Raw genomic sequence first — 22,768 nt, 5'->3', positions numbered from 1 at the left:
GTGGAAAGTAACTAATAACAAATACTCACGTTACTGCGATTAAAGGTCCTATATTACACAAAATGGACTCCTGTGATCACAAGGTGGAACACAGTTTTTTCTGTTTGAGGGAAGAACTCGTGTTAAACGTGTGAATGAAACAAAACACAACTTCAGGTCTGTTTGTGATGAGGAAACAACATTATAACAGATCATAAAAAAGTGTAATATGGTCCTTTTAAGTGGATTTTTTGAGTAGCTGAACTTGTACTTGTGCTTCTAGCCATGTAATTGTAATTTGTAGGAGTTACAGCACAAGTTCTTGCCCCAATCCATGACTCTCACTGTTGCCCTGTCTCTGTATCTCTCTAAACCAACAAACACACAACCAGATCTCAGATAATTTGCGTATTGTGGTTTAAAACAATGTCATTCAGTTAATACTTACAGACAGTATAAAGAAGTGGACTAAGTGAGTGTGAAGTTACCCATAGTGTTCAGCTCTAGTCAAATGAAGCTCATCGGTTCTAGCAGTTATAATGGAGAATTTAGAGGCACGTTCCACATTTGGAATTCTGACTGTGAGTATCATACACAACCAAACAGCCAATACAGAGTTAATGCTAGTGGGAGCGACCTCGGGGGATAGAAAGTGCCTGATTCGTCTGTTATTAATGTCCATATCTTGATTTATGGACAAAAAAGCCAAATAAAAACACCAGAATCATGTAGAACGGGTTAACACGAACATTTTAAGACCGAAATGACGAGGCTCACTGCAGTAGTTACAGAGAGAGGGGCAACAGATTTTCAATAGAAAGTGAATTAGAGCCAGAATCGACGCAGCCGGAAGTGCGTTCATGCTCATTTCTTAATTGGAATGTGGAGGCTAGCAAGTTAGCCATGTCCATTTATATATAGAGTCTATGATAATCCCTCAGTCATTCAGGAAGGGTCCACAGCAAAAGCTAATTAAATCTGTCAACTTCTTAAAAGCCTTTGTCCAGTTGAAAGTATTCAATAAAAAAAGGTTCCAAAAAACATAGGGCTAAATTTGAGCCTAGACCAGAATTAACCAGGACAAGAACAGGACTAAACCAAGTCTACATCAGACCTTATACTGTGACATCTCTGACCACCTTGTATAGAGCCTTTGTAATAAAACATATTAGCTATTTGGAAGTTTTAAAGAGCTCATATTACACTGTTCCCTGATCTATGTTATAATGTTGTTTCCTCATCAAAAACATACCTGGAGTTGTGTTTTGTTTCATTCACACATGTTTAACACACAAACCCTGCATATTGAGTTCTTCTCTCAAACAGAAAACACTCTATTCCACCTTGTGATGTCATGTGGTAATACAGGAAGTGCTCCACACACCTTCACTGGAATCATTTGGATGATTTCAGCCCTGGACATGCCAATCGTTAATAACCAAAAGGTAAAAGGAGCTGTTAACTTGAAAACAACCACTTCACGACATCATAAAGTGGGACAGAGCATTTTGAGCTTTGGAGATGTGGACAGACTAATAATAAAAAGTTATGCAAACATGTGTGAATGAAACAAAACACAACTCCAGGTATGTTTTGGACGAGGTTTATTACATTATGGGTTGAACTTTTTAAAATGTTTGTTAACTATGTGTGAGGTCAACTATTGTTGTATTTATTTTTTAATTTTGTTTTAATTTTAGACATATCGCTTCAATATAAGTCCACGCAAACTGAAACACAGCCTCAACCACAATATGAGCAATCTGCATCTTTTTGTTCTGAATTTCTCAAAAGGGAAGTGGTTTAACTTCCTGTTTGCAGAAGAGGGTTAAAGAAAGGTGCCACAACAAGTTCTCAATAAAGCATCACATAATTTATTCTTCAAACGTTCTCTTATATTTTTACCACAATTTTTATATGTTTATGAATACAGACACGCAGACAAACATAGGCTTAACTCAATAACAATAGTTGAATTATCAATAGTCGGACCAAGCAGACAATGACAAACATACAGAAATCTTTAGGCACATAATACAATGGATCCATGTTTGAAGGAGTCCTGGGAGTTAGTGTTTAGCCTGGTTGAAAACAAAAGAAAGACCAGGAAATTGACGAGGTTGTACATATTTTAAAGCATTTTTTTTAGCTGCAGGTGGATCAAACGTCACCTTTGTAGCCGTTGACCAAAGCAGAAGGTCCTCCAGTGAACTTTGCAGCTTGGTCTCCTGGAAAGAAAGAAAAAAACAACAACATTGGATTAGAAGGGATTTTTTTATTTATTTTTTAACCAAACCAAGTTATGCCACACAACCGCCATTTTGCATTGGTGACTACGCTAGCAGATGTTTTGACAATATATTTTTTTACAATCAGGTTAAGGTTAGAGTTAGGATTATGATTAGGTTCGCTAACAGTTAATTTGGTTGAGGTTAGAACCATGGATCTATAAAAAAAAATGTGTTTGGCATTTTGACATCAATACGACGCCATCTCTAATTCGTCTTCCAGATCTTATCATACTTCCGTGGTTAGAGCGTACGGACAGGTTAGCTAACCGCGTCTTGCCTTAGTGGAGAAAATGAGCTAGTTTAGCAATGTCACGCTTCTTTATCACCGTTTACGAAAAAATCAAAATTGGAGAATGAGGTCAGTACCAATCAACGGGCGTGTATGGGGGGTAGGGGAAAACGTGGATTTTCTGAGCAATGGCGTCTTGAATGCAGGAGAATAACGATTACTCAAACATGCACGAATCACTCTAAATACAATTCTGAGTGAGTAAATAAGAAGGGAAACGACTATAACATGGTCCTTAACGAGTCCATCTCACATAATGTTTCTTTAAGAGCAAATCTTGTTTTAAAATTATGATGAAATATTCCTAATTAGGGCATTGTAATTCATCTGCATACTGTAATGATCTGATATTTTGTGTTTAGTTCAGAGTTGACACTTTTTGTTGTTAATGTAACTGCTTTTGTATGTGATATTTGGTTGCTATGCCGACAAGTTTCTATTGGTCAGTTATGGGTCTGTTTTGGAGACTGGCTCTAGTGAGTTAAGACTGCTGCTGTTCTGCTCTTGTTTTGGCGTGGGTTACGGCCTACAGTAGCTCTTGAGTTCAGAAAATAAACAAAATCAACTGTCTCTGCTCTTTCCTAAACTAATAAACACACAGCCAAAGTGTATCAACAGATCTGATTGGCCAGAGTTGAGATAATTTACATATTGTGGTTTAAAACAATATACTTCTATTAATGTGTACGCATAGACTGTATAAAAAAGTGGACTAAGTGAGTTTGACATCACCCACAGCGTTCAGCTCCAGTCAAATGAAGCTCATCAAGGCTAACAGGTATAGGGACCAATTTGGAGCCGAGTTTTGACCGCAAGTATCATAGCAACCAAAGAGCCAATCCAAAGCGAGGCTGTTGAAGGTATCGCCTCCTCCCTTAGCAACGCTGTCAATCAAACCTGTTGCTAACGCTAGCGGTAGCCCTTGTGTTCAGAAAATAAACATCCAGAAGAAATTTGTCATATTTCCTTACACCGCACACTTAGAACGAATTATATATTGTTTAGTTCACTCTTCCCTCATCAGCTCCATTTCCTTCTCCAGGTTGGACTATCATAACACTCTTTTCATCTGGATCCCTGGCAGAAGCATCCAAAAGCTCCATTATGTTTCGCGGCCTCACTGTTTCGAGGATTTTTTTTAGTGCAGTTTTACGTGCTTCTTGTTACACTGTATGAACGTGCATTGTGTTCTGCGTCCTGATTGGCTGAGGGACTGTAGACCATTGTCCATCAGTCTCCTCCGTGTCGTGTCTCCTGTACAGTACAGAATGTTTTCAACCAAATTTACATAAATGTTCGATCGACACTACAGTGGAACGGCGCCAGGACGAAGAGGCACGATCTGAGGAACTGTGAAATACATGTGAGCCACTATTAACTAATTAAACAAGAGAGAAATGTGAGAAAATGTTAATGCCCGTGTGAGAAAAGTGTATAAAGTGTGTGGTGAGGAGTTTTACAGCCAAAAACATGTAGAATAATTGTAAAAAATAAAACTGATACTTTGCGGATTTTGCCGATTGCGGATTATTTTTAGAGCATAACCCCCGCGATAAACAAGGGAACACTGTACATTTGTTTTATATCTATAGTAGCAAAACATCTACTGCTGTCTATGTTTGTTTTTGAGTCGGGCAGAGGTGAGGGCAGCTATGTGTTTACACCTGTGCAAGGACCCTTTGTAATGTAAATTTAAGATTACTGTCGCCAACTGGAACACATTAAAATCCACCAGAAACAAAGAAAAAAATGACCCCCTGTTATATGTTTGTCTGCTGTTCTTGTGACTATAGTAGTTGTGACACTCTGGATGTTTTCAGTCAGATGTTGGTCATAAAAGTACAAATATAATCGGTCAAGGTGATGGGAGCAGAGTCGTAATGTTGTCAAATGTGAATCACCAATAGCTGAGACTGGAGGCAACCGTTGTCGGGGGCCACAGAGACAAATTCAAGACCCGGTCAGACCAACAACACCATCTGCTCCCGACCAGGACACGACTACACGCCCTACCAGACCACGGTGGATACTTTTATTATTATTATTATCATTATTATTATTATTATTAAGTGTAGTTAAATGGAGAGTAGGGTCTTGAGTGTTGCTTCCTGGCCTCGTGCATATAACCCACACCGGCCCGTTTCCGACCTTTTGCTCTCATTGTTCAGGCCGTTACCACAAACCACACCACAACAGTCTATAACGTTTTATCTACAAGTGAAGTTAGTCACACCGGCCCCAGACAGAGGCCGGTTTACATGTTGCCGTGGTGATGCTAATAAAGTTGGGCGTGAGGAGTTTGTCACAGTGTGTTTTAGATAAGACCTGGTCAAATAGACTTTAGTTCTTCATTTTGAATACACAGAGATTAAAATGGAGCTGGACGAATGGTCAGAGTCATGTGTGGAAGGAGTGTGCAGGTTTATGCTTGATATCTCTATGAAATAAAAAAAAAAAGTAAAGTTCAACTACTACTACTACTACTACTACTACTACTACTACTACTACTACTACTACTACTACTACTACTACTACTACTACTACTACTACTACTACTACTACTAATACTATTACAACAACTACTAGTACTACTACGACCACAACTACAACAATAACAAATAGTACTGACTACTACCACTAATTATTATTAACTTCTTTATTAATTAATTATTATTTATTAACTTCTAATTATTATTAACTACTACTAATACTAAAACTAATACTAATGCTACCAATATTACTACTACTACTACTACTACTACTACTACTACTACTACTACTACTACTACTACTACTACTACTACTACTACTAATGCAACTTTTTTGTATAATATAATTTGAAGAGACTAAATTATACAGGGAAACATTATAAGATGGTTCAAATCTCTCAAAACACACATTTGTATTTTATGTCCTTTAAATTTAAATCATCCAGTGTTTGTGAGTGTAAAAAGTAATTTTAATGTATTTGTATTTAATCTTTTACAGTTAAATTGAAAGCAGAAGTATGACTTTGGCTCTGAGCCCCATAGTACACAGAAACCACAACTACTACTACTCAATGACTACTACTACTACTACTATGACTACTACAATTATTCAACTACAGCAACAACTGCTGCTTCTGCTACTACTACTACTACTACTACTACTACTACTACTACTACTACTACTACTACTGTTACTACTACTGCTAAAACAACAACTACTGCTACAACTACTACTACAACTGCTGCTGCTGTTACTACTAAATACTACTACTATTACTACAAATACAACAACTCCTACAATTACTACTACTACTAACTAATATTATTAACTACTACTACTACAACAGCTATTACAACAACTAATATTACTACAACAATTATACTACCAACTATTACGACTACTCTTACAAATGCTGCTGCTGCTACTACTCCTAAATACACGTACTGCAGCATGAGTACTGCAGTCTTGCTTGTATTAGTATCATTATCATTATTAACCGTATGAGGGGACAGTACACATAAAGGCGTTAGTGTTTCTGCAGAAAAGCCAAAGTGCGTCACATTTCTTCACACATTTTTTTCACACTTTCAAAGACACAGACCGTAACTTTTTGCAGATTTAGCGCCTTCTGCCTCCAGACCGAGGGGTTGGCTGTACGGGTATCCCCCTTCACCTGCAATCACAAAAGAAGAAAAGAAGAGGAGGATGAGAGAAGAAGAAGAGGAGAGAAGAAGAGGAGGAGGAGGAGCTGTCAAACTGCTGCAAAACTAAGGCACATTAACTACTTATGTACATGTACACATCTAAGTTATACTGTTGCTTCCTCATCGTTGCACACGTAAACCCTGCACATTTAGGCTGAGCTCTTCAGTCAAACAGAAAACACCCTGTTCCACCTTGTGATGTCATCATGTGGTAATACAGGAAGTGCTCCGCTGTGTTTTTAAACCCCACACACCTTCACTGGAATCATTTGGATCATTTCAGCTCAGGGGTTTCTCATGTCTACTGAACAAAAGGCAAAAGGAGCTGTTAACTTGAAAACTACCACTTCATGACATCACAAAGTGGAACAGAGTGACTAATGCGTCAGTATGTAACTTTCCAGAGGTGGCACAATTCCATGGAAACAGAAAGTTAAAACCATACTTCTGTTCTGAACATTCTTCATGGAGATAGATACGGTTTTATGTTGTTTTATTTTGGAATATTATAGCCAAACGTAACATGTCCATAGAAACAGGAGGTCAAGGAAGAGTCAGGTTTGTGGAGAGGCAAGCCCGCTCATAGTAATGACTTTTTTTGTTTTTTTTTCAGTGTGAAAAACAAAAATATAATTAAAATACAAATTAAATTAGCTACTACATAATGTAATTTAAAAAGACAGATTAACTTGTTTACCCAATTGTTTGGTACTACTACTACTACTGCAACTACTACAACCACTACTACTACTGCAACTACTACAACCACTATTACTACTGCTACTACTACGACCACTACTACTACTGCTACTACTACAACCACTACTACTACTGCTAGTACTACGGCCACTACTACTACTGCTACTACTACTACTTCTACTACTACGACCACGACTACTACTGCTACTACTACTATTACTGCTTCTACTACTACTACTAATACTGCTACTACTGCTGCCACTACTGCTACTACTACTTCTATTACGACTACTACTATTACTACTACTACGACTACTTATATTACTACTGCTGATACTACTACTGCTATTATTACTACTACTGCTGCTGCTACTACTACTACTGCTACTACTACTACTACTACTACTGCTACTACTATTACACTACGACTACTACTACTTCTAATACTACTACTGCTACTACTGATAAAATATTGTCTGCAACATAGATTACATTAAAACACTTGTAATTACCTTCCAGTCCTGTAGGGATCACTGGTGCGCCTCCATATGGAAGCTGAGCCGCTCCTCCTAAAACCACAACAGTCAGAACAAGTCAGGATTTCACCCAGATGCCCTGCCCCTGGAGCTGAGCGTATATTTGGAGACTATATTTACATTACCATATTTTCCATTAACCGTCTCCAGTCCTGCACCGAGAGCCCCTGAAAAGACCAGATTTCAAAAAGTTTCATCATGATTTATGTCTTAAATAAAAATAAAAGTGTTTAAAATCGTACCATATCCAGCTCCAGGCAGTTGTCCGGGGAACGCTCCTGTACTTTGCGCTGAAAAACCCAATCACATTTCATTACACAGATTTTTTTACTTATTAACTCAGATACTTCTACAGTAGCAGCACCATGAAGTTATCCCAGAGTTAACTTCATGAACAAGCGACAACAACGCCACCTAGAGGAAGAGGGCGACATGTTCGCCTCAGAACATGGCTTCTCCTAAAGCTGCTGAGTATTTGTTTGGAAGCATTGAATGTGTTAGATGGAACTGTGAAAATGGAAAAGAACACAGAAGATAATTGTTCACAAAACCCAAATTTGGAGGAAAAAACAGGAGCCAAAACATTTGAATTAAAAATATGTGGACACTAAATATAGCTCTTTAAAAAAAAAAAAATCTATGTTATAATGTTGTTTTCTCATCATAAACAGACCTGGAGTTGTGTTTTGTTTCATTCACACATGTTTAACACACAAACTCTGCAGATTTAGGCTGAGTTCTTCTCTCAAACAGAAAAAACTCTGTTCCACCTTGTGATGTCATGTGGTAAAACAGTTAAAGACAACAATTTATGGTCATTGTGCTATTGCTACTACTACTATTACTACTACTGCTATTACTACTCCTACTGCTACAACTGCTACTGCTACTACTACTACTACTACCACTGCTACTACAATTATTTAACTACTACAACTGCTGCTGCTACTATTACTACTACTACAACTAGTACTTCTGCTACTACTACTTCTTCTGCTACTACTGCTACTACAATTACTACTACGGCTATTACTACTGCTACTGCTACAACAACTACTACTACTACTACTACTACTACTACTGCTGCTACTACTGCTACTACTGTTACTGCTACAACTACTACTACTACTACTACTACTACTACTACTACTACTGTGTAAATCAGTTCAATTAAGGCTATTAACTTGAAACCTGCCACTTCATGACATCACAAGGTGGAACAGAGTATTTGTAGATGTGACAGACTAATTATAAAGTGTTACTCAAACATGTGTGAATCAAACAAAACACAACTTTCAACGAGGTAACAATATTCTAACGAATCTATGCTGCTTAATATAGGACCTTTAATATTGCAATTTCAGAAACAGGCAAGTTAGTTAAAGCTACACTGTGTAACTTTTCGGAAGGATAATCCACAGCCTGCTTGTCTCTATGGAGATGTTATATTTTTGCATTGTTCCACAGTACAATAAGAACAGTACTTATCTACCTTGAATTTATGAATTAATCACATAGATAACTCTTCTTACTATGAGCTGGCTGGTGTCGCCACTCCACAGCTCTGACCTGTAACGTCACTTGCTTGTCTTAATGGAGAGACGTAAGTTTAATGGCAACATCTCCATAGAGAAATGTTACATAGTGCATCTTTACAGTCCATAAACGCACAGCCGTACCGTGGCTCCTGTCTGTCACTCCAAATTATCACAATTATCCTCGTTGGAAAGACGCCATGAGCTCCATGACTTTAGTTTCTGCTTTGATATCGTTACCTTTACTTTTGCCTGTTTTGTCTGGCACTGCGGTTAATTCTGTGGGGAAATCATGCTCTAAAGTAAAGCTAAAACTTGGTACATTTTATATATTTATTTATTCATTTTTATCGAAATAATGAACGTTAGCTTGGACTTACCAGCTCCGTACGCATCACCGAATCCATTTGCATAACCTGCCAAAACAAACCACCAATAACATTTAAACTTGGTATTGGTACGTTGCAGCTGATGTCATCAACTTTCTCTGGAGATGTGATGCTAACTGTAGGCACTGCTCTGTCTGAAGTTCTGTTACTGTAGTTAAGCGTTAAGCTGGGGTTTGTTTTAACACAATCGAGCTATAAAGAACTGATTTAACTGGAACTACAACTGGTGATCTGATTTCTGCTGCTAAACACATTTTTCACGCATTAAATTCAAGTGACAAGCTAGCTAGTGTTAGCCAACTGTTTTTCAGTTAGCCACTCACGCCGTATTTTGTTGAAAATCACCTATTTTGTATTTCAGACTGTCTAAAAACCTTTTGACAGTGTTTGCTAATGTGTGCATTGTGTGAACTTAGTAACTGCTAAACATTCTACCATAGACATACATGTGGAACACCCCCAGCATGATGTCACTACAAAGTATCGATTGCAGTTATGTAAAGTTAAAGGTTCCATATTATGCTGTATTGTTTTGGTTCTTAAAATTCATATTTGTGTTTCGACTTGATGTGGATAAATATATATGTAGGTAGTATTTTTTTACGGTTGGCATATGATTCCCTTCTGTTTGCAAAAGTGAGTGATTATAATTTATCAAAATGACCCTGTATCTGCGTCCGCCTTTAATTTACAGCTAAATGTGACCTTGTATAAATGTAAAAATAACATTAAAGAGGAACTAAAAACCTCAATTTCAGTCATAATCACAATCCAGATGAGCTGTTAAATTTACACAGTTTGCACTAAAATGATCAAAAATGGACTTGTAACACTAGATAAGACGAAACGACATGTAAACAGTTTAATAGTCACACTTTAAAGTTCAAATATGTGATTACTGCGTTGGGAATACCTGGGTTTAGAGCACGGACGTCTCCACCTAATGGAGCACAAACAGAAAACAGGGATTTTGAAGCATTTTGAGAGACACAAAATGAGATTATTTTATTATAACGAGAATAATATACTGACCATAACCATTTCCCCCCATAGCTCCGAGGTATCCTGTCATCCCGTCTCCATAACCGGCTGCATTCAAAAAAAGTTTATAAAGTTATTTTTATTAGGCCTAGTCTCAAATTTCTGATATAATTGCTAGTAACAATAATCCGTAATCTGTATAATCTGATTATTTTATAAAATGCATTAAAAATCTCTCACCTGCCAGTTTCCCGGCCGCACCTCCCAAGTATCCTCCATTTCCCAAACCTGAAGGAACATCAACATGAAAAAATCTACTTAAATAAAAGTTACCCATTTAAAAATCTAAAGTAAAAGTATTTCACAAGTGTACAAGTGTTGTTCATTTGTTTAAGCGTAAATGTAGTGATATTGATTAAAAATGAGACATATTTTAGTCAACAGTAACAATACCAATCAACTTCTTCATTTCCCTTATGAATTTTGTGTGTTTATTTTTGTTTGCTCAAAGCCGAAGCTTGAACTCGAAAACTTTAATCAGGATATTACCACGAACATGGTCAAAATAACCCCTCAAATCATATAAAAAAATACTTTTTACTTTTCTGTCCAATTCAAAAATGTAGAAACTAGAAAGTACAGATACTGCTCTCAAATGTACTGAAGTAAAAATTAAAAAGTATCCACTGAAAAACTGGCTTAAGTAAAGTACAGATACCTAAAAAAGTACAGTACTTTACTACTATTTTGTCACTTTCCATGATATAACGGTGTGTATTATATCTGCCGGTTTCGAAGTGATGAAAAACTCGCATAGTAAATAACAACTCAAAACTATATTCCATCTTTTAAATGGGCAAAAGTCTTCAAAATATCGCGTATAACCCGTACACTTTACTATACTATAATAATGTACTGCAAAGTAAGGCTAAGCAATACACATGGAAAGTTTGGACCCCCTAGTGGCTGTGTAATGCCACTGCTGCTCATCACAACTGTTCGCATCACTACTTTTGTCCAGTTTTATTTCTATGGGGTTTTAGCAGAGTCACACTAAAATGAATAAACTTTTAAAGATCAGGCAGTGGACCGAGACCTGCAGGTGGGTGAGGGGGTTAGGGGTCAGGGGTCAGAGGTTAGGAGGTTAGGGTCAGACAGTGGACAGGGAGTGCGGGTGGATGTCACTGACAACATGGTAAACACTACACAAATAAAATAAAATGAATACTTCACCAGAGAACGCTTCTATGTTTAGAAAGAGACATGTTTCAGTGTCAATGCTAACGCTAATGCTAATTTTGAAGCACACTAAATACTAAAACAGCACAAACTGAAGTATTCTACATAAAAAATTGGGTAGTTTTTATTTTATTTTAATGCATGTGAATTTTACAGTAATAGGTTGTTTATTTTATGTTTTTTCGATTTTGATAAAAGTGACTGTTAGCTTTAAGACACAGTGAGCTAGCTAGCCTGCTACTGTGCACAGATGACCGCCAATATGACCCTTCATTGTTTACCTGTCCCATAACCACCTGCTCCCAGACCGGCTCCCAGATAGTTCCCTTGTCCGCCAAGAAAACCTGTCAGAAAATACAAGAAATAGCATTTAAAACTCGTGTGAGCCAGCATATGTGTTAGCGGAAAGTCAGAGTTATACGTAAATAATTAGGTAATAGTCAGTGGGGTGTTTAACATGCCCAGCTGACAAGGCACAAAAGCACACACGTGTTTTCTATGTTTAGTTTAGCACATGTTCAAGAACTTTCCTGGCTTGAATTCAAGAAAACCACAGCAGATGTCGACAAAATAAACCAAAAAGACTAGCTCCATGTCACTGCCACAATGGAAGAAGAGACAGAGAAAGAACAGTTAACAAAAGATTAAAATATTCCTCTTCAGTTTAAGTTTTAAGGTGGAAGCTGGAAGCAAGCATAAAGCAATAGTGATAATCTTGCAACATATGTTTTGTTAAACCGTTTAAAAGGACACACATTATGCATATTTGTCTTGTTATCTACTGGTACCTGTGATGCAACAATCCTGGAAGAATTCAAACAAGTTGTTTTGAGCTGCGCAAGACTCACTGAGCAAGCGTCAGTGGAGCAGAAATAGAACTCCAGTTCTCCAGGAATGTTTTAACCCGGTAAAAAGCTCCAAAAACTCAAGTCTCATAATGTGTGTTTTTTATACAATCCTTTAATTAACAACTGAAAAAGTTCTATGAGGTATTGTTCAGGCTTTTGGACACCTATCTCATGGTCTTTCCTCTCAAAATCTGGTTTTGTTTTTGATTGGGCATACAAAACGACAGCAGAAGGCTCAAGAACTCTACCCTCTGTTGCGCTGTTGTTTTTCTTTTCCAGACCAATTAGTAAATACTCCTAATCTCATTAATTTTATCTATAAAATAATAAAATAGTATACATTTTTCTTGTTCATTTTGAAGAACAACAACATCATAAAAGAAGTTATTTATACTGCAAGTCTCACATCAGAACTTTGCTGCCATCTGCTGGTCATTCAACAAAATTCTGCATCAATTTTGTTTCAATGTAAAGATGCACAATGTGACTTTTCTAGTGGATACTCTGCTTCCTGCTTGTCGTGGAGATGTTACAGTATGTCATTCAATCTCCATGGAGACAAGAGCATATGACGCAACCAAGCCAAGCTGCTGGTAAGATCTGTGGAGAAGCGAACTCGCTCGAAGTAACAATGCAATCCTGCAACTGAATAAAAATGAGACACGTTCAAGGCCATACTGTGGAACTATTTCAGGCGAAGCAATAACATCTCCATGGAGACAAGCAGGTAGCGGCCCACCCACCAAAAAGTTCTATAGTGAATCTTTAACTAGCTCTGTGTTATGTTATGTCTTACTTGATCCTTGTGTACTGTCCCCTGTGCTCCTGGGCAGAGCTTTGGGCTCCCTCACGTCTCTTCCTTCATGAAACGGATGCTTTCCTTCTTTACTGATCGACTTCTGCTCTTCAGCCAATCCCAGCCCTAGATTGGCACTAGCGCCCCCTACTGACGCCCCACCGGTCCCTGCACCTGGCACCGCGCCCGGCCGGTTGCCCTCCACGCCTGGTATGTGAAGATTAGCTGCTCCGTGACTGCTTTCTATACCTATGGAGATACGAGTCTGGGGCGGCTGCAGCTTGTCTGTGCTTTTCCCAACCAAACCTAATTCCCTAATCGCGTCTTCTGGAAGATTCTGTCCTTGCGCTATCGAAAACACGCCGCTTCTTATGCCATCGGGGAGCAGGAGCGGTTGTTGTTGGAAGTTGGAGCTCTCTCCTTGGCTTTGCATGGCTGAGTGTCCGTGATATTTTGTGCTTTTGTCGATTGGGAATTGCGAGCCCAAACCCTGAGATCGTAGCAGTTCACTTTGTTGGATAATCCCGAGTTGATCGTTTAAACCTTTGTTGCAATTTTTGCCTTGCCTCTGATTTGTCAGCATTTGGTTTAAATCTCTCGCGTTTTGTTGCGTTGGTAGATTCCTGAGATCTTTGTCCATCCCGGTGTTCGCAAGATGGGCTCCTTGGTTTGGTAATACTCCTCTTTGTTCTATAGGCAGGTAGTCCTCTCTCTGTTGTCCTGCTAGACCCAAACTTTTCCCTGGTTTATCCAAATGTCTAGCTTGGGCCATTTCAAGTCCTCGAATGTCTCCCCCTACTGGTCGAATCCCGGTATCAGTGTGTATCTCCAGAGTAGAGGGGTGTTGGACATTGCTCCGTACGGGATTGAGAGCGTATGGAATTTGCCCTCTGTTGGTTACTCCTTTGACAGCTCCGTGGATACCAGAATGAATGTCTGGAGAGCCTACGGGACCTGCCAGACACAAAGGAGCAGGCTTTTACGAAGAGGTTAAAGTCTTAAGCCTTTTGAGGTCCGAGAGAGAGTCCATATTGGAAAGGGTAGGTAGCAGTTCTTCAGGTCAGACAGAGATGGGATGACATCTATTATGGCGTGACACAAGTCCAGCTGGAGGACTTAGGCAGCGCCATAATTTGGGACACACAGAGATGAGAGAGCAGAGACACTTGTTGGTTGGACAAGACAAGGAGAGTTGCATACATACGGCGTGCATTTAGGCCTACACAAATACTGTTTTGTGTAACCGTTCCGCAAAAAGGAATAAAAGGTTTGGTCACATGACTTGAATTCAAAATATTAGATGAAGTTAACTTTAGCACGGTAACAGCATGGTAACCGGGTGAATTACCATGGTAACTGTAAGATTCTAAGTTCCTATATTATGCAAAATTGACTCTTGTGAGGTTTAAACTGTGTTATAATGTCGTTACCTCATCAAAATCATACCTGGAGTTGTGTTTTGTTCCGTTTAAACATGTTTGAGTAACTCTATAAATTAGTTTGTCTTAATCTCCAAAGGTCAAAATGGTCTGTCCCACCTTGTGATGTCATCAAGTGGTAGTTTTCAAGCTACATTTTAACGTTTAGTTCAGTAGAGATTGGCAGTTCCAGGCCAAATCATCCAAATTATTCTAGTGAAGATATATGGAGTATAAAACCTCAGTGAAGCACTTCCTGTATTACCACATGATGACATCACAAGGTGGAACTGTGTTTTTGTTTGAGAGAAGAACACTGCCTAAATATGCAGGGTTCGTGTGTTAACATGTCAATGAAACAAAACAGGTATATGTTTGATTATAAAAAGTTTAAAGCTCACAAGAGTCAATTTTGTGTAATATAGCACCGTTAAATAATCAATACAAGCAATTAATCTATATAAGCTATAGTGAAAATACACATATCCTGATTCAAGTCACTTTAATCTCCGCTACATATTCCTTTTTGCATCGAAGCACAAACTCTTCAAACAAAACACAAAAATAACAAACAAACAAACACATTCAAAAAAAAGAGGCAAAAATCTCATGCTTTATTTCATGACCTGAGACATTTTGAGTATCTCGAGTACTCAAAATCATGTGACAAAAATGGTTTACATTCACCAGAAAACACAAAGCTATTAGAGACAATGGGTTATGGAGAAGAAAGAGGGAAAAAGTATTTAACAAGGCAGATATTGGATTCCAGACAATACAATGAAATTCACAAAACAACAGAATCAAACAAAACATAAAGTTTGGTCAGTCCATTTTACTTCTATGGGATATTAAAGAGGGGGTATTGTACTTCTATAAAGTATTAAAGAGGGGGTATTGTACTTCTATAAAGTATTAAAGAGGGGATATTGTACTTCTATGAGGTATTAAAGAGGGGGTATTTTACTTTTATCTGTTATTAAAGAGGTGGAATTTACTTCTATGAGGTATTAAAGAGGGGGTATTTAATTTCTATGGAGTATTAAAGATGAGGGTATTTTATTTTACTTATTATACAGTTAACGCATAACATATTTAGTCACCCTGTTTCCTTGTTTTGTTATTGTTTTGAAAATGGTATATTCGCCCAAAACAACGTATTAACATGTTTTATAAATTTTGCTTTTGCTTTCTGTGCTAAGTCACTCCCCCTTCAGAGCGCTATCACAACACAATCAGCTGCATCCCGCTAATGAAACTACTGCATATCACATGAGGTTCGTCAAGTTTGATTTGTATCATGTTTTTGTATATTTATGGAGAATTGTCATGTGAGTGATGTACGAACACTTGAAGTTTTTAATTAAATTGTTTGAATTCCAATTGTGTTCACTAATGTTGATGATATTGTTACAATGTAGTGCATGTCCTTACCCTGTCTGACCTGTCCCGGGACCCCCATTCCTCCCAGAGCTCCATATCCTCCTGTGACAAAAACAACATCATCATTAGGACACACATAATAAACCAACTGGACCATTCACTGTTTCATTTAATAGAAAACATAAACTGGTTTCATGTTCTTGGACTAGAGCCTGATTGTTCTTATGGATTCGATTAACAAACATGGCGTATTAAACAGTTACTTCCTTAGTGATTGCATGCTACTTTAAATGCATTTATTTGTATTTATTTAATCTATATTTATCCAGGTTCTCATGTACACAGAAGACCTACTTTTAAAATTATCACCCCCAAAATGGACCACAGTCTGTTGTACATCTCCATCTCAGTCTCAGACAGTGAGGTACAGAGCTCAGCTTTGAGAGGGAAGTTAAAGGTGGAATTTTTGTTGGGAAAGGCAATACATCTTTGAACGGGAATGGGGCCCTTAGACATCATTTATCTCCTATTTACAACTCCGTCCAAAACATCGCAGACAGTAGTCACCCATAGTGTTTGGCTTCAGTCAAATGAAGCTGATCGAGGTTTGCAGTTATAGGGGCGAATTTGGAGCCGACTTCTGTTTTTGGAATTCCAACCTTGAGCATCATCCTGTCAATCAAACCTGTTGCTAATACTAGCGGGAGCGACCTCTGGGAAAGGAGGCAGCTTATTTGTCTCTTATGAATGTTAATACCTTGAGTGATGGACACAATAGTGAAATAAAAACCAGCAGCAGCAATTGCAGTGAGAGAGGCAACAGTTTGGAGTGAATTGGAGCCAGAGTGAATGGAGTATGAAGCGCGCCCATGACCACTTCCAATTTGGAACGCGGCGGCTAGCAGGTTAGCTATGTGCATTTATATATACAGTCTATGGAGGGGCCTGAACAATGACCCAGGCACAGTTCACACTTAGTGTTAAACAGAAACTGTAAACAAACAGTTGTATTAGCATCAGTGTAGGTAGCTTCTCACAGTACTCTGACCAAAACTGAAGAAGCGACTTGGATGAGCTCTAACTCTAAAACTTTTGTTACAGGTTTGAATTTTTCGTTAAATATGAACAATCACAGCTAGATGACTGAGGGATCACACATTCTATTTAGTTCATTTGTAGCAACAATCTGAAGTAACACTATGGCAACAACGCTTATTTTCTACTTAAAACTGTAACATAACTGTATTTACCTTGGAGTCCACCAAGGCCTGTCCCGAGTCCCGTCCCAAGTCCATTTCCCAAACCGGCGCCCAAACCAGTGCCCAAACCAGCGCCATAGGCTGTAAAAACAAACAAAAAACACCTCATATTTTAACCTGTGTCTGTAAAATCCTGCATTAAACTCTATGTAAAGTCTGACCACGTTTTCCAGCTTGCCCCAGTGCAAGTCCCTGCCCATTAGAAAGTCCAGGGCCAAGCATCCCTGTGCCCAGACTGGCCCCTGCAACACAAGAGCACACACAATAAACACAACAGAAATGATGATGATGACTTTAGAGACGAACATGGGTAACATTAACTCTCTGGGTTTCACAATGATCAACAATTAAGACTGTTAACAAACCAACTAACAAAATAAAACAAAACATTACTTTTGAATGAGAAAAAGCCCTCAAAATGTTTCATATAAATAAAGCTAAAACCCATGAATAATTACAAAACTACAGCATGCCTACTTAAGACAGCAAAAATAAGTTAAATCTGCATTGCGTAACTTTTCTGGTGATTGGTATGCGTGTCTCCATGGAGATTTTATTGTTTTGGCCTGGCATGTTCTCCATTTATTCATCTTTTTATTGCTAAAAATACCTTCAAACATCACCTGTCCACAGATATAACCTGTAACGTGTAACTAGTAGTATCACCTGCCTGTCTCCATGGATACAGACAAGTTTAGTGCCACCTATCACTTATCGAAAGAAATATCTTCAAATTTCACTTTCACAGACAAAATATTTTCCAGGTTTTGTTTCAGGCTCAGTAATTACAGAGATATTGATGATGTTTAATGCCACACTGTGGAAAAATCTAGGCAAAATCACAACATCTCCATGGAGACAGGCAGGTGGGACGCTCTCCACCAGATAATAATATGTTGTCTTGTACCGTATCCTCCCTGGGTGCCATAACCGGGTTTGAGTCCAGCTCTTCCTCCCAAACCAAGAGACCTGTAACCTCCTGCAGACCAAAGCAGACCAGATGTGGGTCAAATGCAGCCAGCGCAGAGTTTTGAAGAAAAACTTTTGCATTACATTTTGAACAAATTATAAACTTACCAACTCCAAGCTGTGCTCCTCCATACCCCCGTCCGACTGGCAAGAGGAACAAAATGCAAGAGGAACAAAATGGGAGAATTTGGTTATTGCTGTAAAAAGAAGTCGACTAAGTGATTCTTCGGTCAAATGACGCTAATCGAGGCTAGCAGTAATAGCGGCGAATTTAGAGCCGAGTATCATGGCAACCAAAGAGCCAGTCCGGAGCGAGGCTGTTGAAGCGCCTGCCCCCTGCTGAACCTACACTGCGGGCGCTTAGCAACACTGTCAATCAAACCTGTTGCTAACGCTAGGAGGAGCGGCCTCGGGGAAAGAAGGCGCCTGATTTGTCTGTTATTAATGTTCATATCTTAATTTAGGGACACAGTAGACAAATAATAATAATAAACACCAGGATCATGTAGAGCGGGTTAATACGAATATTTTAAGACCAAAATGATTAGCCTGACAGCAGCAATTACAGAGAGAGCGGCGATGTTTTTTCAATAGAAAGTGAATTGGAGCCAGACTTGCAGGTTAGCTATGTCCATTTAAATATACAGTCTATGGTTATTATGATTTTTGTATTTAAACTGAATTAATTTGCAGATAAAATAGCTTTGTTTCAGAAATTATCACACATCGGGCCAGTTAGTAAAAAGGCTCAAATGTGAAATACAGTAAAAATATTTAAAATACAGATAAAACAGCTGATTATATTGTGTTTCTAAGTTAAAATTCTACGCACGTCCAGCCTTCATTGCTTTTGTGTTGTATCGGTTTGCCACTGCACCGAGGGACCCTGCAGCTGTGGAAAAAAATGAAAAATTATAATATCGTTTCATAAATATCTTTCCGAGTTGCTATGACGATGGGGTTTTCACTCACCTCCAGGTTTAACTCCGACTCCCAGGCCAACTCCTAATGAAATACAGAGGCACAAATCAAAGTTTTAAAGAGATAAATTAATGTTTTCTGTGTTATCAAAAAGTCCTCAGTCACCTCTGTTTGGCAGCATTCTCCCGTACGCCACCGTCTGAGGCTTCAATCCTAAAAACATATAAATAAAACACGTTATATTATTGTAAAAACTAGATCACAAGCAAAAATGTTTAAAATAAATACTGTTATATCACTATATTATACCACTTTTTATGTCTTGTGGCTGCTGTTGTGATGTTGGGCAAATCATGGGTTTCAGCTAACTGTTATTAGCACCATTTTGAGTGAATTGATAATCGCTATGGCAACTAGGGATGTAACAATAACTGAAATACTGTGATATCATTCAAAATCTCATAATAATACTATGTGCTGTCACGATATTTGTTTATTTAAATTCATTGTTTTGGTGCTGCAAAAACTAAAAACCAGAGGGAACTACATAGACCATGATCCTTTGCTCCTTTCAGTGCAGACTACATATACAAATAACTGTTATTAAACACTTTTAAATCTTAGTTCTTTGGATTAAGACAGGACCAAAGTTGTGTCAAGGAATTTTAAAAGAAAAAGTAGCATATTAACATATTTTTAACTCCAAAAAATATCATACAGTGAGATTTGGATATTGCTACGTCCCCAATGGCAAATGGGGTAACTTTTTTATCACTTTTTTCTACAAAAATGGACTCTTATGGGCAGGAGCGTTGGACTGGGGGCGGGTAACGGGTACTGTTTACCCAGGGTCTAGCACAGAGAGGGGCCAATACGCATTTTTTGTGAGGCAATATGTAGTGTTGGCCCCAAGATGATTTATACCTAGGGCCCAGAATTTGGTGCAACAGCCCTGTTTGTAGGTTTAAGCCATGTTATAATGTTGTTTCCTCTTCAAAAAACACACCTGGAGTTGTGTTTTGTTTCATTCACACATGTTTGAGTAACTATTTATCATTAGTCTGTCACATCTCCAAAGCTCAAAATGCTCTGCTCCACCTTGTGATGTCATGAAGTGGTAGTTTTCAAGTTAACTGCTACCTTCAGTTCCGTAGAGATCGGCAATTCCAGTGCTGAAATGATCCAAACGATTCTAGTGAAGGTGTGTGGAGTTTAAAAACACAGTGAAGCACTTCCTGTATTATCACAGGATGACATCACAAGGTGGAACAGAGTGTTTTCAGTTTTGGATTTGCAGGGTTTGTGCGTTAAACATGTGTGAATGAAACAAAACACAACTCCAGGTGTGTTTGTGATGAGGAAACAACATTATAATATAGATCAGAAAACAGCGTAATATGAGCCCTTTAACTGAACAATCGTTTTACTCTCCTGTTGAAACCTAAAATCCAAGCTACCTCTACAAGACACAATCTCTCTCTTACTCTGCACCTCAAATCATCAAATTGCTGGACACACCATGATGCGAAAGCGGTTTAGCGAGCTATAAAAATGATTTTGATCTGAAACTTCAACAAGACAGACTCCCATTCATTCAAAAGCAGCGCCCCCAAGTCTACGCTCGCAACTCCATGTTACATTCTTCCTCCCGCTGCCACTTTCCAACTTTGATTTGAAGATTCGATATCATAAAAACCGCACTGAATTGGCCCCAGAGCGCTGTTGCATGCTGGGGGAAAATCACTCCTATGAGATTTATCAGTGAGGTGTGAATGGGCGTACATATATCAAGGCTTTTAGTGTGAAAGAGCCAGGTACGGTCTAACCATTTGAAGTGATGCTAAACTGGTGGGCAGGAGTGACAACCACGTGATAATGTAAAAGATAGCACTGCGATGTATTTTTTAAGATTTATGTATGTGCAGACAAGTCCAAAGAAAGTGGTTTGGAAAAGGTTTGTAGAAAATTAAAGAGGTGAGCTATGTAACTTTATGGTTGTAGCGTCGCCATCTGCTGCTCAAGATCAGTACTACGGTTATTTGGGCTACAGTTGACATAGCGATTACTCCAGAAACATAATTATGTACTGTGAAAATGTTGATATACATACTTATATAATACTGGTCCTATGTGTAATATACTACACATAAGGGAAGTTAAAGGACCTATATTACACAAAAGTGACTATTGTGAGCTTAAATCCATGTTATAATGTTCTCCTCAAAAACATACCTGGAGTTGTGTTTTGTTTCATTCACACATGTTTGAGTAACTCTTTATTATTCATCTGTCTACATCTCCAAAGCTCAACCTTAGCCTAAATATAACACAACTCCAGGTCTGTTTGTGATGAGGAAAACAACATTACAGCATAGATCAGAAAACAGCATATGGGCCCTTTAAAAAAACATTTAGAACAGAATTTTAAAATATATTAGAAAAGTCCACCATTTTTGTAAAAGAGCAATAACTGGAAACACTGCAGCAGCCTAAATGACTAATAACCAAAACCTGGCAGCTTTCTCCAAATCTTGAACCAGGTTATAAGTTATAGCTCAGGTCTGTGGAGACACGACCACTCTCACAGTGCAAATGCTTTCAAGGGATTTCAGAGCAGACTGACAGAAACAAGGCTGCCAGTCTGTGCCATCTGCCCCTCTGACCGTCACCAACACTCACTCTCACACCACATTCACACTAGGCAAGGTTTGTGAAATGTGTCTTGCCAAAAGACACAATGCCAGAACTTGGTCCAGACGGGACATGAGGTTCTAACTTTCAGGTTGGGGGACGACTGCTGGACGACTGAGAAACTGTCACCCCCTAAACACTAACTGAATAAATGCAAGATGTTTAAGTTAAAGTGACATGGTGCACCTTTAAAGTGCACATATTCACCTATTTTCTGATCTATTTTATAACGTTTCCTCATCACAACAGACCTGGAGTTGTGTTTTGTTTCATTCACACACGTTTAACACACAAACTCGGACTTGTCTCAAACTGAAAACACTCTGTTCCACTTTGTGATGTCATGTGGTAATACAGGAAGTGCTCCACTGTGTTTTTAAACTCCACACACCTTCACTAGAATCATCTGGACAATTTCAGCCCTGGAATTGCCCTGGAAATGCCATTGTCCACTGAACTAAAGGTAAAACGTAGCTGTTAACTTGAAAACTACCACTTCATGACATCACAAGGTGGAACAAACATGTGTGAATGAAACAAAACACAACTCCAGGTATGTTTTTGAGGCGGTAACAACATTATAACATGACTTAAAGCTCACAAGAGTTAATTCTGCGTAATATAGGACCTTTAAAATCTTGTAAAAAAGCTCTATATAACAAAAAATAAATATATATATTGTAGGTCTATATATATAAAACTACATCTTTTTTAATCTTACATAATTTGAACTAACTAATAACTAATAAATGCTTTTGCTTGTATTTCTTACCTCCCTGCAGAGTCTGTTGAGCCATCCAGAGCAGCAGTGACATCTGGAGCAGGGCCCGAGCCAACATCATGATCAGGA

At 38.4% G+C, this 22,768-nt stretch overlaps 1 protein-coding gene across 1 annotated transcript in view; it reads right to left on the bottom strand.

The window, feature by feature from the left end:
• Nucleotides 1-1,830: 1,830 nt before the first annotated feature.
• The window catches only part of LOC117375538 (fibroin heavy chain), a 21,005-nt gene continuing 67 nt past the window's right edge, over nt 1,831-22,768 (bottom strand). The window contains exons 1-22 of the mRNA XM_055223777.1: nt 22,691-22,768; nt 19,393-19,440; nt 19,279-19,311; nt 19,139-19,198; nt 18,415-18,450; nt 18,245-18,316; nt 17,499-17,579; nt 17,329-17,418; nt 16,130-16,180; nt 13,278-14,231; nt 11,915-11,977; nt 10,635-10,682; nt 10,446-10,502; nt 10,327-10,353; nt 9,405-9,440; nt 9,265-9,303; nt 7,732-7,779; nt 7,615-7,656; nt 7,466-7,522; nt 6,152-6,223; nt 2,151-2,207; nt 1,831-2,060 (exon numbers count right to left, since the gene is read on the bottom strand). The exon at nt 22,691-22,768 is cut by the window's right edge and continues 67 nt beyond it. Coding sequence (XP_055079752.1) covers nt 2,056-2,060; nt 2,151-2,207; nt 6,152-6,223; nt 7,466-7,522; nt 7,615-7,656; nt 7,732-7,779; nt 9,265-9,303; nt 9,405-9,440; nt 10,327-10,353; nt 10,446-10,502; nt 10,635-10,682; nt 11,915-11,977; nt 13,278-14,231; nt 16,130-16,180; nt 17,329-17,418; nt 17,499-17,579; nt 18,245-18,316; nt 18,415-18,450; nt 19,139-19,198; nt 19,279-19,311; nt 19,393-19,440; nt 22,691-22,760 — 2,046 coding nt within the window. The 5' untranslated portion in view covers nt 22,761-22,768 and the 3' untranslated portion in view covers nt 1,831-2,055. The remainder of the gene's footprint in view (nt 2,061-2,150; nt 2,208-6,151; nt 6,224-7,465; nt 7,523-7,614; nt 7,657-7,731; nt 7,780-9,264; nt 9,304-9,404; nt 9,441-10,326; nt 10,354-10,445; nt 10,503-10,634; nt 10,683-11,914; nt 11,978-13,277; nt 14,232-16,129; nt 16,181-17,328; nt 17,419-17,498; nt 17,580-18,244; nt 18,317-18,414; nt 18,451-19,138; nt 19,199-19,278; nt 19,312-19,392; nt 19,441-22,690) is intronic.

Source organism: Periophthalmus magnuspinnatus, chromosome 8, assembly GCF_009829125.3.
Source record: "Periophthalmus magnuspinnatus isolate fPerMag1 chromosome 8, fPerMag1.2.pri, whole genome shotgun sequence".
Taxonomy (NCBI): Eukaryota; Metazoa; Chordata; class Actinopteri; order Gobiiformes; family Gobiidae; genus Periophthalmus; species Periophthalmus magnuspinnatus.
The sequence above is the reverse complement of the archived record's forward strand: the minus strand, read 5'-3'. Positions and strand labels throughout refer to the sequence as shown.